Genomic DNA, 13,277 nt, shown 5'->3' on the forward strand with positions numbered 1-13,277 from the left:
CCATGCAAATTGGCCGTTTCCGTTTAACTCCTGCTGAGCGCCGAAGACGCCTCTCTGAGTCTCTTTGTCTTTACTGTGCAGCTCCGTCTCACACCATCAATGCCTGTCCCGAACGTCCGGGAAAACTCCAAACCCTAGCTCGCCCAGGAGAGGGCCGGCTAGGAGTAATGATCTCCTCTCCATCTCCTCATGATTGTAATCTCCCAGTCTCGCTTCAAGTTGCTCAACGTTATCGGAACGTCATTGCCCTCCTTGATTCCGGAGCAGCTGGGAACTTTATTACTGAAGCCTATGTTAAACGGTGGTCCCTACCCACCGAGAGACTTCCTTCCTCCTTTTCCTTAACTGCCGTGGATGGCAGTAAAATTTTTGATACTGTTATTGCTCTAAGGACTCTACCAGTTCGTCTGAGAGTGGGAGTTCTTCATTCCGAACTTATTTCACTTTTAGTGATTCCAAGAGCCACACATCCTGTGGTCCTGGGCCTTCCATGGCTCCGTCTTCACAATCCTACAATTGATTGGACGACTACGCAAATCCTGGCATGGGGTTCCTCCTGTGCAGAGACATGTTTGTTTAAAGTATTGCCTGTCTGTTCTTCCTCCCCCAGGTCGTCTGATGTTCCACCTCCTCCATATCAAGATTTCACGGATGTGTTCAGTAAAGCTTCTGCTGATATCCTTCCTCCTCATAGGGAATGGGACTGCCCGATTGATCTCGTTCCAGGGAAGGTTCCACCTCGAGGCCGAACTTATCCGTTGTCTCTGCCTGAGACGCATTCTATGGAGGAATACATTAAAGAGAACCTAGCAAAGGGGTTCATTCGACCTTCTTCTTCCCCAGCCGGCGCAGGCTTCTTTTTTGTAAAAAAGAAAGATGGTGGTCTGCGGCCGTGCATCGACTACAGAGGTTTGAACGACATTACCATCAAGAACCGTTATCCTTTACCCCTGATTACTGAGCTCTTTGACAGAGTTAGCGGAGCTACCATCTTTACAAAGCTGGACTTGCGAGGTGCATACAATCTCATCCGGATCCGTGAGGGTGACGAGTGGAAGACCGCCTTTAACACCCGTGACGGACATTATGAGTACCTCGTCATGCCCTTCGGATTGAGCAATGCTCCAGCTGTCTTCCAGCATTTTGTCAATGAGATCTTCAGAGACATTCTATACCGTCATGTCGTGGTCTATCTAGACGATATCCTCATTTTTGCCAACGATTTAGAGGAACATCGTTTTTGGGTTAAAGAGGTTCTGTCCCGTCTCCGTGTCAATCATCTCTATTGCAAATTAGAAAAATGCGTCTTTGAAGTCAAGTCCATTCCGTTTCTAGGGTACATTGTGTCCGGTTCCGGACTAGAGATGGATCCTGAGAAACTACAAGCAATTCAGAATTGGCCGGTACCCTTAACCCTCAAAGGGGTCCAGAGGTTCTTAGGGTTCGCCAATTATTACCGAAAGTTTATACGAGACTTTTCCACCATTGTGGCGCCTATTACTGCTTTCACCAAGAAGGGTGCTAACCCGTCCAAGTGGTCTGAAGAAGCCATGCAAGCTTTTCATCTTTTAAAACAGAGGTTCATCTCTGCGCCTGTCCTGAAACAGCCTGACATCGACTCTCCTTTCATCCTAGAGGTGGATGCCTCCTCCGTTGGAGTAGGAGCGGTGTTATCTCAGAGGGCTAAAGATGGCCATTTACACCCTTGCAGTTTCTTCTCCCGGAAGTTCTCCCCAGCTGAGCGCAACTATGCCATTGGCGACCAGGAGTTGCTAGCCATCAAGCTCGCTCTAGAAGAGTGGAGGTATCTGTTGGAGGGAGCTTCTCATTCAATCACCATACTTACAGACCACAAGAACCTTTTATACCTGAAGGGCGCACAATGTCTCAACCCTCGTCAGGCCAGATGGGCACTTTTCTTTTCCAGGTTCGACTTTAAACTCCAGTTCTGTCCGGGCTCTCAGAATCGCAAGGCCGATGCCCTTTCCCGCTCATGGGAGCAAGAAAATGAGTCAGAGTCTTCAGACAAGCATCCTATTATAAATCCGTTGGCATTCTCCACGGTAGGGATGGACTCTACGCCCCCATCAGGGAAAAGTTTTGTGAAGCCGATGCTAAGGAAGAAGCTCATGCATTGGGCCCATGCTTCCCGTTTTGCCGGACATACAGGTATCCAAAAAACCCTGGAGTTTATCTCTAGGTCCTATTGGTGGCCAACTCTGAAAAAGGACGTCTTGGAGTTTATTGCATCTTGCCCAAAGTGTGCCCAACATAAAGTATCCCGCCAGTCGCCTGCGGGGCAACTGGTTCCACTATCCGTTCCCCGTCGACCATGGACCCACTTGTCGATGGATTTCATTACAGACTTACCCATGTGCAACAAGTTCAATACCATCTGGGTGGTAGTTGACCGGTTCACCAAGATGGCACACTTCATTCCTCTCTCCGGTCTTCCGTCAGCTTCCAAGTTGGCTCAAGTATTCATACAAGAGATCTTCCGACTCCACGGTCTTCCTGAAGAAATTATCTCAGATCGAGGAGTTCAATTCACAGCCAAATTCTGGCGAAGTTTATGTCAAGTCCTCCAAGTCAAGCTAAAGTTTTCCACGGCTTACCATCCTCAGACCAATGGTCAAACCGAGAGGGTGAATCAGGACTTGGAGGCCTTCCTCCGCATCTATGTGTCCTCCTCTCAAGATGACTGGGTTCAATTACTTCCCTGGGCCGAGTTCTGTCATAACAACCAGTATCATTCTTCATCTGCTTCAACACCATTCTTCACTAACTTTGGATTCCACCCTAAAGTCCCTGAGTTCCAACCGCTTCCAGCAACTTCTGTTCCTGCAGTGGATATCACCTTGCATCAGTTTGCCAATATCTGGAAGAGCGTACGATCAGCTCTGCTCAAGGCATCGTTCAGGTACAAGAAGTTTGCGGATAAGAAGCGTCGAGCAGTTCCTGCTCTCAAGGTCGGTGATCGGGTATGGTTATCCACGAAGAATTTGAGGTTAAGAGTTCCCAGTATGAAGTTTGCACCTCGCTATATCGGTCCTTTCAAGATTGAACAAGTCATCAATCCTGTTGCTTACAGACTCCAGTTGCCTCCCTTCTTAAAAATACCCAGGACATTCCATGTTTCCCTGTTGAAACCGCTGATCTTGAATCGGTTTCATTCCTCACTTCCTCCAACTCCGAAAGTCCAAACTCAACGAGGCGTTGAGTATGAAGTGGCCAAGATCCTGGACTCACGTCACCGTTACGGTCAACTACAGTATCTTATTGACTGGAAGGGTTACGGCCCTGAGGAACGTTCATGGACCAATGCTTCTGATGTCCATGCTCCTGCCTTGGTCCGGAGATTCCATTCCAAGTTTCCTCAAAAGCCAAAGAAGTGTCCTGGGGCCACTCCTAAAGGGGGGGGTGCTGTCACGATCCGGGTATCTGGACGCCATTTCTTACCCATCAGATGCCTCCTAAGGCTGGCTCAGCGCTCCAGGACCGGATCCCATCTGTTATCCTAATGTTCACATTCCTGCATCCTCTCCTGTCTCTCTGAGACGCTGTCACAGTAACGCCTTATTACATCTGGCATGGCGTCTCCCGCGGCCTCCGCCGCCGTCCCTGAGCTTCTGCATGCAGAGTGTCAGAGTGGCGATTACGTCAGCCGCGGCCTCCGCTGTGTCCGCGTGGTTGGATGTGCACTTGTCAGCCTGGCGTCTCCTGTCTCCAGTGGCCGGCGCCGCCATTACTGTTTTCATTACCACATGGATTACAAACCAAACTTCCCTCCAAGTGTCTGCATGGGCGCAGCCATCTTGGATTCTGTCAGCTGATCATTTCCTCCAATCTGTTGTCAGTATTGTTAATCTGCATAATTGCCTAGCCAATCCCTTCCTTGCTGCAGGTATAAATACACTGTGCCTGAGCAAGGAAGGCGTCAGTGCTTTGGTTGTCAAACCTAGTTCCTGTTTGTCTCTCTCCTGTGATTGTCTTCCAGGTTCCAGCTCCTGTCTCAAGACTTCCACCATAGAGACCCGCACCAGCATTCCACCTGCGGTGTAGCCTGACTCTCCAATCCATTGTGGATTCATCTGTTTCCAGCTACAACATTACCTGCTTCCAGCTCAGCTTTCAGCAGAGTACAGCTTCCCTTAAAGGGCCGGTGTCCTTTCTACACTTTACCACTCTCCACCGGTATTATTATTTCTCCGCTCTCAAGTTCTACATTTCAGTTCATATTTCATCGCTCCCAAGTTCATCTATTATTTAACTGGTTCCAGACAGTATCCACTCCGTGCTAACAACAGTCTGGTTCCAGCCAGTATCCACAGCAGCTGTTTTACCTTCAGCAACCCAGCTTTTCCTGGAACACCAGCTGGCACAATCCTGGGTTATCTCCATTGCTACAGTCGGGCCTGGTAAGGACTTTCCATCTAGAAGATCATAAGAACTATCTCACACTACCAGTGCCCTGTGGCTCCTGCCATCCTGTAGTACCCAGGAACTGTATTTATTATTTGCTGACTTTTACGTTTTCTTTTACTGCTGCTGTGTTGCGGAGTTGTCATAATAAACATCATTGACTTTTATCCAAGTTGTCGTGGTCACGCCTTCGGGCAGTTATTATTCATGTTACTTACATGTCCAGGGGTCTGATACAACCTCCCAGGTTCCGGTACATCTCAGCCCCTACAACTGAGGCTGCCTCCCGTCAGCTCAGGCCCTCAGTTGTGACAGGAACCTATTGAAGCCAAAACAGGTGTCGGTGCATCACTGCATTCGGGTCCTGGGAAAGATGGTGGCTTCGTACGAGGCCATTCCCTTCGGCAGGTTCCACGCGAGGACCTTCCAATAGGACCTACTGGACAAGTGGTCCGGGTCACATCTACAAATGCATCGGTTGATCACCCTGTCCCCCAGGGTATCTCTCCTATGGTGGCTACAGAGTGCTCACCTTCTAGAGGGCCGCAGATTCGGCATTCAGGACTGGGTTCTGGTTACCACGGACGCGAGCCTCAGAGGTTGGGGAGCAGTCACACAGGGAAGAAACTTCCAAGGTCTTTGGACAAGTCAAGAGGCTTGTCTTCACATCAGCGTCCTGGAGCTGAGGGCCATATACAACGCCCTTCGTCAAGCGGAGACCTTACTTCGCGACTTACCAGTTCTGATTCAGTCAGACAACATCACCGTGGTGGCTCATGTAAACCGCCAAGGCGGCACAAGGAGCAGAGTGGCGATGGCGGAAGCCGCTAGGATTCTGCGCTGGGCGGAAAATCATGTAAGCGCACTGTCAGCAGTGTTCATTCCGGGAGTGGACAACTGGGAAGCAGACTTCCTCAGCAGACACGACCTGCATCCAGGAGAGTGGGGACTTCATCAGGAAGTCTTCGCACAGATTGCAAGTCAGTGAGGACTGCCCCAGATAGACATGATGGCGTCCCGCCTCAACAAAAAGCTACAGAGGTATTACGCCAGGTCAAGAGACCCTCAGGCGGTAGCGGTGGACGCCCTAGTGACACCGTGGGTGTTCCAGTCGGTCTATGTATTTCCTCCTCTTCCTCTCATCCCAAGGGTGTTGAGAATAATAAGAAAAAGAGGAGTACTGACAATTCTTATTGTTCCAGATTGGCCGCGAAGGGCCTGGTATCCGGATCTGCAGGAGATGCTCACAGAAGATCCATGGCCTCTTCCTCTAAGGCAGGACCTGTTGCAACAGGGGCTCTGTCTGTTCCAAGACTTACCGCGGCTGCGTTTGACGGCATGGCGGATAAACGCCGGATCCTAGCGGAAAAGGGCATTCCGGATGAGGTCATTCCTACTCTGATAAAGGCTAGGAAGGACGTGACAGCTAAACATTATCACCGTATATGGCGAAAGTATGTTTCTTGGTGTGAGGCCAGGAATGCTCCTACGGAAGAATTCCATCTGGGCCGTTTCCTTCACTTCCTACAAGCTGGAGTGAATTGGGCCTAAAATTAGGCTCCATTAACTTTCAGATTTCGGCCTTATCCATTTTCTTTCAGAAAGAATTAGCTTCTCTCCTAGAAGTACAGACTTTTGTGAAGGGAGTGCTGCATATTCAGCCTCCTTTTGTACCTCCGGTTGGCGACTTGGGACCTTAATGTGGTGTTGAGTTTCCTTAAGTCGCACTGGTTTAAACCACTTAAGACGGTGGAGTTAAAATATCTCACTTGGAAAGTGGTCATGTTGTTAGCCTTGGCTTCGGCTAGGCGAGTGTCGAAATTGGCGGCTTTGTCTCATAAAAGCCCCTATCTGGTTTTCCATATGGATAGAGCGGAATTGCGGACCCATCCTCAATTTTTGCCTAAGGTGGTGTCATCTTTTCATATGAACCAACCTATTGTGGTGCCGGTGGCTACGCGAGACTTGGAGGATTCCGAGTCCCTTGATGTGGTCAGGGCTTTAAAAATTTACGTGGCCAGAACGGCTAGAGTCAGAAAAACAGAAGCACTGTTTGTTCTGTATGCAGCCAACAAGGTTGGCGCTCCAGCTTCAAAGCAGACTATTGCTCGCTAGATCTGTAACACGATTCAGCAAGCTCATTCTACGGCTGGATTGTCGTTACCAAAATCGGTCAAGGCCAGGGCCGGACTGGCCATCTGGCACTTCTGGCAAATGCCAGAAGGGCCGATGGCCACGTGGGCCGGTCCAGCGCTCACTGAGACACGCTGCCGCTCAGTCCGGCGGCAGCGTGTCTCAGCTGTCAGGGGAGGAGAGCGCGCCAGCGCCGCTATGTCTGGCGGCGTATAGTGGACTTCAAACCAGCCGCCGGTTCGTGAGCCAATAAGAGCTCGCGGACCGGCAGCCAATCAGAAGCCGCCGGTCCGCGAGCTCTGATTGGCTCACGAACCGGCGGCTGGTTTGAACGAAGTCCGCTATACGCCGCCGCGCCAGACACAGCCGCGCTGGCGGGCGCTCTCTTCTTCTGACTCACCCGTCCCTCACAGCCGGAGCCCGGAGGAGGAGCAGCAGCAGCAGCAGCAGCAGTGCAGCAGCGGTAAGCAGCTGCAGCACTGGCTGCTGTGGGGGCAATTGTATACCTGGCACTGTGGGGGCAATTGGCTGGCACTGTGGGGCATTTGTATGCCTGGCACTGTGGGGGCAATTGTTTACCTGGCACTGTGGGGGCATTTGTATACCTGTCAGGTATACAATTGCCCCCACAGTGTCAGATCCACAATTGCCCCCACAGTGTCAGGTATTACCTGACACTGTGGGGGCAATTGTGGATCTGGCACTGTTAGGGCATTTGTATACCTGGCACTGTGGGGGCATTTGTGGATCTGGCACTGTGGGGGCATTTGTATACCTGGCACTGTGGGGCATTTGTATACCTGGCACTGTGGGGCCAATTGTGGATCTGGCACTGTGGGGGCATTTGTGGATCTGGCACTGTGGGGGCATTTGTATACCTGGCACTGTGGGGCATTTGTATACCTGGCACTGTGGGGTCATTTGTATACCTGGCACTGTGGGGGCAATTGTGGATCTGGCACTGTGGGGGCAATTGTGGATCTGGCACTGTGGGGGCATTTGTGAATCTGGCACTGTGGGGGCATTTGTATACCTGGCACTGTGGGGCATTTGTATACCTGGCACTGTGGGGGCATTTGTGGATCTGGCATTGTGGGGGCATTTGTGGATCTGGCACTGTGGGGGCATTTGTGGATCTGGCACTGTGGGGGCATTTGTATACCTGGCACTGTGGGGCATTTGTATACCTGGCACTGTGGGGGCATTTGTATACCTGGCACTGTGGGGGCAATTGTGGATCTAGCACTGCACTATTGGGGGCATATAATGTAAATTTCGGCTCATACCGGGTGCTATAATGTAAATTTCGGCTCATACCGGGTGCTATAATGTGAATTTTGGCTCATACTGTGTGGTATAATGTGAAAAGAGGCACCAGTACTTGATAGTATAAGGGGTCCTACTATTGTGGTGCATGATGCGTATAAGGGGTGTATGGTGTGGTAAACTACACGGAAGGCCACGCCCCCTTTTCCGGAGCGCTTAATTACGAACTTCACATTTCCATACCCCCACTTAAAAATTTCCACTTCAACCACTGGTTGTGTGTATTTTAATAGAGATTGATGGGGGTCATTCCGAGTTGTTTACTCGCAAGCTGCTTTTAGCAGCTTTGCACGCGCTAAGCCGCCGCCTACTGGGAGTGAATCTTAGCATATTAAAATTGCGAACGAAAGATTAGCAGAATTGCGAATAGACACTTCTTAGCAGTTTCTGAGTAGCTCCAGACTTACTCGGCATCTGCGATCAGTTCAGTGCTTGTCGTTCCTGGTTTGACGTCACAAACACACCCAGCGTTCGCCCAGACACTCCTCCGTTTCTCCAGCCACTCCCGCGTTTTTCCCAGAAACGGTAGCGTTTTTTCACACACTCCCATAAAACGGCCTGTTTCCGCCCAGAAACACCCACTTCCTGTCAATCACATTACGATCACCAGAACGAAGAAAAAACCTCGTAATGCCGTGAGTAAAATTCCTAACTGCATAGCAAATTTACTTGGCGCAGTCGCACAGCGGACATTGCGCATGCGCATTAGCGACTATTCGCTCCGTTGCGACAAAAAAATAACGAGCGAACAACTCGGAATGACCCCCGATGTACGCTTGTATGTTGTTAGAATATTAATTATATTTGTAAGAACATAGACTAAGTGGGAGGAGTCAGGAATAGTAAGGGGAGGAGTCACAGAGGTGGGCCTGTGTGCTTCGAAAATGCCAGGGCCTATTTTTAGTCCCAGTCCGGCCCTGGTCAAGGCCCATTCCACTAGGAAGGTGGGCTCTTCTTGGGCGGCTGCCCGAGGGGTCTCGGCACTACAGCTGTGCCGAGCTGCTACTTGGTCGGGTTCAAACACCTTTGCAAAATTCTATAAGTTTGATACCCTGGCTGAGGAGGACCTCCTGTTTGCTCAATCGTGCTGCAGAGTCATCCGCACTCTTCCGCCCGTTTGGGAGCTTTGGTATAATCCCCATGGTCCTTACGGAGTCCCCAGCATCCTCTAGGATACGGGTGGGCAACAAGCGGCCCGCGAACCGATCCTGCCTGGCCCCGCTGTCCCACACAGTGTGCAATGACAAGCGGTCCGACTGGCTGAGCCGCTCGTCATTGCGCTACGTACCTTCCAGACGCGGCGCCGCAGAGGAAATCCCGGTCACGTCACTGCTGACCGGGATTCCCACTGTGACGTCAGGCGCTGGGCGGCACGGGGGGCGGGGCCACGGCAGGAGCGGGCAGCAGCAGCGACTCTGTGCGGCACCGCGGGCAGCAGGCAGCGGGGATCTGGCATCAGGCAGCGGGGATCTGGCAGCAGGCAGCGGATCTGCCACTGTGAAAAAGGTAAATGGATCTGTGCTTAACTTTAAAAGCTGCTATATAGGTTCAGGGAAGGGGGGTTAGGCGGGGGGGGACTGCTATATGGGTTTAGGGGAGAGGGAGAAGAGGGGTAGGGACTGCTATTTGGGTTTAGGGGAGGGGGGGAAGAGGGGTAGGGACTGCTATATGGGTCGGGGGGGGGGGGTGTTCAGCACTGTTTAAAAAAAAAAAAATATTACTGGAGTACTGTTTTTTTAGACATCTTGGATTTTGCCTGTAAAAAACTATGAATGTAATGTATATTGTGGTGTATGTTTGTGTAGTTTTATATCTATATATATATATATAGATTTCCAGCAATGACAGCACTCAGAGATTTTTTCAACAATGAAAGTGTATTAAAGCAATTGACGTTTCGGAGCTGCAAGCTCCGTCCTCAGAATACACACCACAATACAAAAACGGACAAACTTACCCCCTTATGTAGAGACCCACAGCCCCGTGAACACCGTCTCTGTACTTCCGCCGACTCGAGCGTCCCGTCTCCTCGTGCTGCAGGCGCCACGTCATATCCGGGAGCCAGCTGAGCGGTTGCCTAGGAAACAACCGCATGCGTGTCAGCTGTGATCAGCGCCACGGAACATCACTGACGGGCTGGCAATAATTGCATGAGGGAGGGATCTATCGGGGGGAAGAGAGAGAGGGAACAAAACACATGTTAAGACAAACAAAAAAACATACCAAAAAACACATATAAACATAAATGAGCACCATAAACCTTATATGAAGCAAGAGCTGTATACATGAAAATACTCCACATAAATGTAACCAGACCACTAAAGCCTACCAGGCCTATATTATGCTATATGGGTCCAGCAGGGAAGGGGGGTAGAGACTGCTATATGGGTCTAGGGGGGGGGGGGGGGTGGGGGGGGGTTTCAGCACTGTTTTAAAAAAAAAATTATTACTGGATTACTGTGTTTTTTTAGACATTTTGGATTTTGCCTGTAAAAAAAATAAGAATTTACTTACCGATAATTCTATTTCTCGGAGTCCGTAGTGGATGCTGGGGTTCCTGAAAGGACCATGGGGAATAGCGGCTCCGCAGGAGACAGGGCACAAAAAGTAAAGCTTTAGGATCAGGTGGTGTGCACTGGCTCCTCCCCCTATGACCCTCCTCCAAGCCTCAGTTAGGATACTGTGCCCGGACGAGCGTACACAATAAGGAAGGATTTATGAATCCCGGGTAAGACTTATACCAGCCACACCAATCACACTGTACAACCTGTGATCTGAACCCAGTTAACAGTATGATAACAGCGGAGCCTCTGAAAGATGGCTCACAACAATAATAACCCGATTTTTGTAACTATGTACAAGTATTGCAGATAATCCGCACTTGGGATGGGCGCCCAGCATCCACTACGGACTCCGAGAAATAGAATTATCGGTAAGTAAATTCTTATTTTCTCTATCGTCCTAGTGGATGCTGGGGTTCCTGAAAGGACCATGGGGATTATACCAAAGCTCCCAAACGGGCGGGAGAGTGCGGATGACTCTGCAGCACCGAATGAGAGAACTCCAGGTCCTCCTTAGCCAGGTTATCAAATTTGTAGGATTTTACAAACGTGTTTGCCCCTGACTAAATAGCCGCTCGGCAAAGTTGTAAAGCCGAGACCCCTCGGGCAGCCGCCCAAGATGAGCCCACCTTCCTTGTGGAATGGGCATTTACATATTTTGGCTGTGGCAGGCCTGCCACAGAATGTGCAAGCTGAATTGTATTACACATCCAACTAGCAAAAGTCTGCTTAGAAGCAAGAGCACCCAGTTTGTTGGGTGCATACAGGATAACAGCAAGTCAGTTTTCCTGACTCCAGCCGTCCTGGAACCTATATTTTCAGGGCCCTGACCACATCTAGCAACTTGGAGTCCTCCAAGTCCCTAGTAGGCGCAAGACACCACAATAAGCTGGTTCCGGTGAAACACTGACACCACCTTAGGGAGAGAACTGGGGACGAGTCCGCAGCTCTGCCCTGTCCGAATGGACAAACAGATATGGGCTTTTTTGAGAAAAAAACCACCAATTTTACACTCGCCTGGTCCAGGCCAGGTCCAAGAGCATGTTCACTTTTCATGTGAGATGCTTCAAATCCACAGATTTGACTGGTTTTAAACCAATGTGTTTTGAGGAATCCCAGAACTACGTTGAGATCCCACAGTGCCACTGGAGGCACAAAAGGGGGTTGTATATGCAATACTCCCTTGACAAATTTCTGGACTTCAGGAACTGAAGCCAATTCTTTCTGGAAGAAAAATCGACAGGGCCGAAATTTGAACCTTAATGGACCCCAATTTGAGGCCCATAGACACCCCTGTTTGCAGGAAATGCAGGAATCGACCGAGTTGAAATTTCTTCGTGGGGCCTTCATGGCCTCACACCACGCAACATATTTTCGCCACATGTGGTGATAATGTTGTGCGGTCACCTCCTTTCTGGCTTTGACCAGGGTAGGAATGACCTCTTCCTGAATGCCTTTTCCCTTAGGATCCGGCGTTCCACCGCCATGCCGTCAAACGCAGCTGCGGTAAGTCTTGGAACAGACATGGTACTTGCTGAAACAAGTCCCTTCTTAGCGGCAGAGGCCATAAGTCCTCTGTGAGCATCTCTTGAAGTTCCGGGTACCAAGTCCTTCTTGGCCAATCCGGAGCCATGAGTATAGTTCTTACTCCTCTACGTCTTATAATTCTCAGTACCTTAGGTATGAAAAGCAGAGGATGGAACACATACACCGACTGGTACACCCACGGTGTTACCAGAACGTCCACAGCTATTGCCTGAGGGTCTCTTAACCTGGCGCAATACCTGTCCCGTTTTTTGTTCAGACGGGACGCCATCATGTCCACCTTTGGTAATTCCCAACGGTTTACAATCATGTGGAAAACTTCCCCATGAAGTTCCCACTCTGCCGGGTGGAGGTCGTGCCTACTGAGGAAGTCTGCTTCCCAGTTTCCATTCCCGGAATGAAACACTGCTGACAGTGCTATCACATGATTTTCCGCCCAGCGAAAAGTCCTTGCAGTTTTTGCCACTGCCCTCCTGCTTCTTGTGCCGCCCTGTCTATTTACGTGGGCGACTGCCGTGATGTTTTATCCCACTGGATCAATACCGGCTGACCTTGAAGCAGAGGTCTTGCTAAGCGTAGAGCATTATAAATTTACCCTTAGCTATATTTATGTGGAGAAAAGTCTCCAGACTTGATCACACTCCCTGGAAATTTTTTCCTTGTGTGACTGCTCCCCAGCCTCTCGGGCTGGCCTCCGTGGTCACCAACATCCAAAACTGAATGCCGAATCTGCGGCCCTCTAGAAGATGAGCACTCTGTAACCACCACAGGAGAGACACCCTTGTCCTTGGATATAGGGTTATCCGCTGATGCATCTGAAGATGCGATCCGGACCATTTGTCCAGCAGATCCCACTGAAAAGTTCTTGCATGAAATCTGCCGACTGGAATTGCTTCGAAGGAAGTCACCATTTTTTTACCATGGCCCTTGTGCAATGATGCACTGATTTTAGGAGGTTCCTGACTAGCTCGGATAACTCCCTGGCTTTCTCTTCCGGGAGAAACACCTTTTTCTGGAGTGTGTCCAGAATCATCCCTAAGCACAGGAGACTTGTTGTCGGGATCAGCTGCGAATTTGGAATATTTAGAATCCACCCCTGCTGTTGTAACAGTATCCGAGATAGTGCTACTCCGACCTCCAACTGTTCCCTGGACTTTGCCCTTATCAGGAGATCGTCCAAGTAAGGGATAATTAAGACGCCTTTTCTTCGAAGAAGAACCATCATTTCGGCCATTACCTTGGTAAAGACCCGGGGTGCCGTGGACAATCCAAACGGCAGCGTCTGAAACT

General features: G+C 50.1%; 1 protein-coding gene across 5 annotated transcripts in view; it reads right to left on the reverse strand.

Annotated features, from left to right (window-relative positions):
- The window catches only part of TBC1D23 (TBC1 domain family member 23), a 365,222-nt gene that overhangs the window by 298,757 nt on the left and 53,188 nt on the right, over positions 1-13,277 (reverse strand). For 4 of the 5 annotated variants that reach the window (XM_063956246.1, XM_063956245.1, XM_063956243.1 and 1 more), the window contains exon 1: positions 9,839-9,948. The exons of the other annotated variant lie outside the window; for it this stretch is intronic. In XM_063956246.1, the coding sequence (XP_063812316.1) occupies positions 9,839-9,933 (95 nt within the window). In that variant the 5' untranslated portion in view covers positions 9,934-9,948. Of the gene's footprint in view, positions 1-9,838; positions 9,949-13,277 lie in introns of those variants that run through there. 5 annotated transcript variants of the gene reach the window in all.

Source organism: Pseudophryne corroboree, chromosome 2, assembly GCF_028390025.1.
Source record: "Pseudophryne corroboree isolate aPseCor3 chromosome 2, aPseCor3.hap2, whole genome shotgun sequence".
Classification (NCBI taxonomy): Eukaryota; Metazoa; Chordata; class Amphibia; order Anura; family Myobatrachidae; genus Pseudophryne; species Pseudophryne corroboree.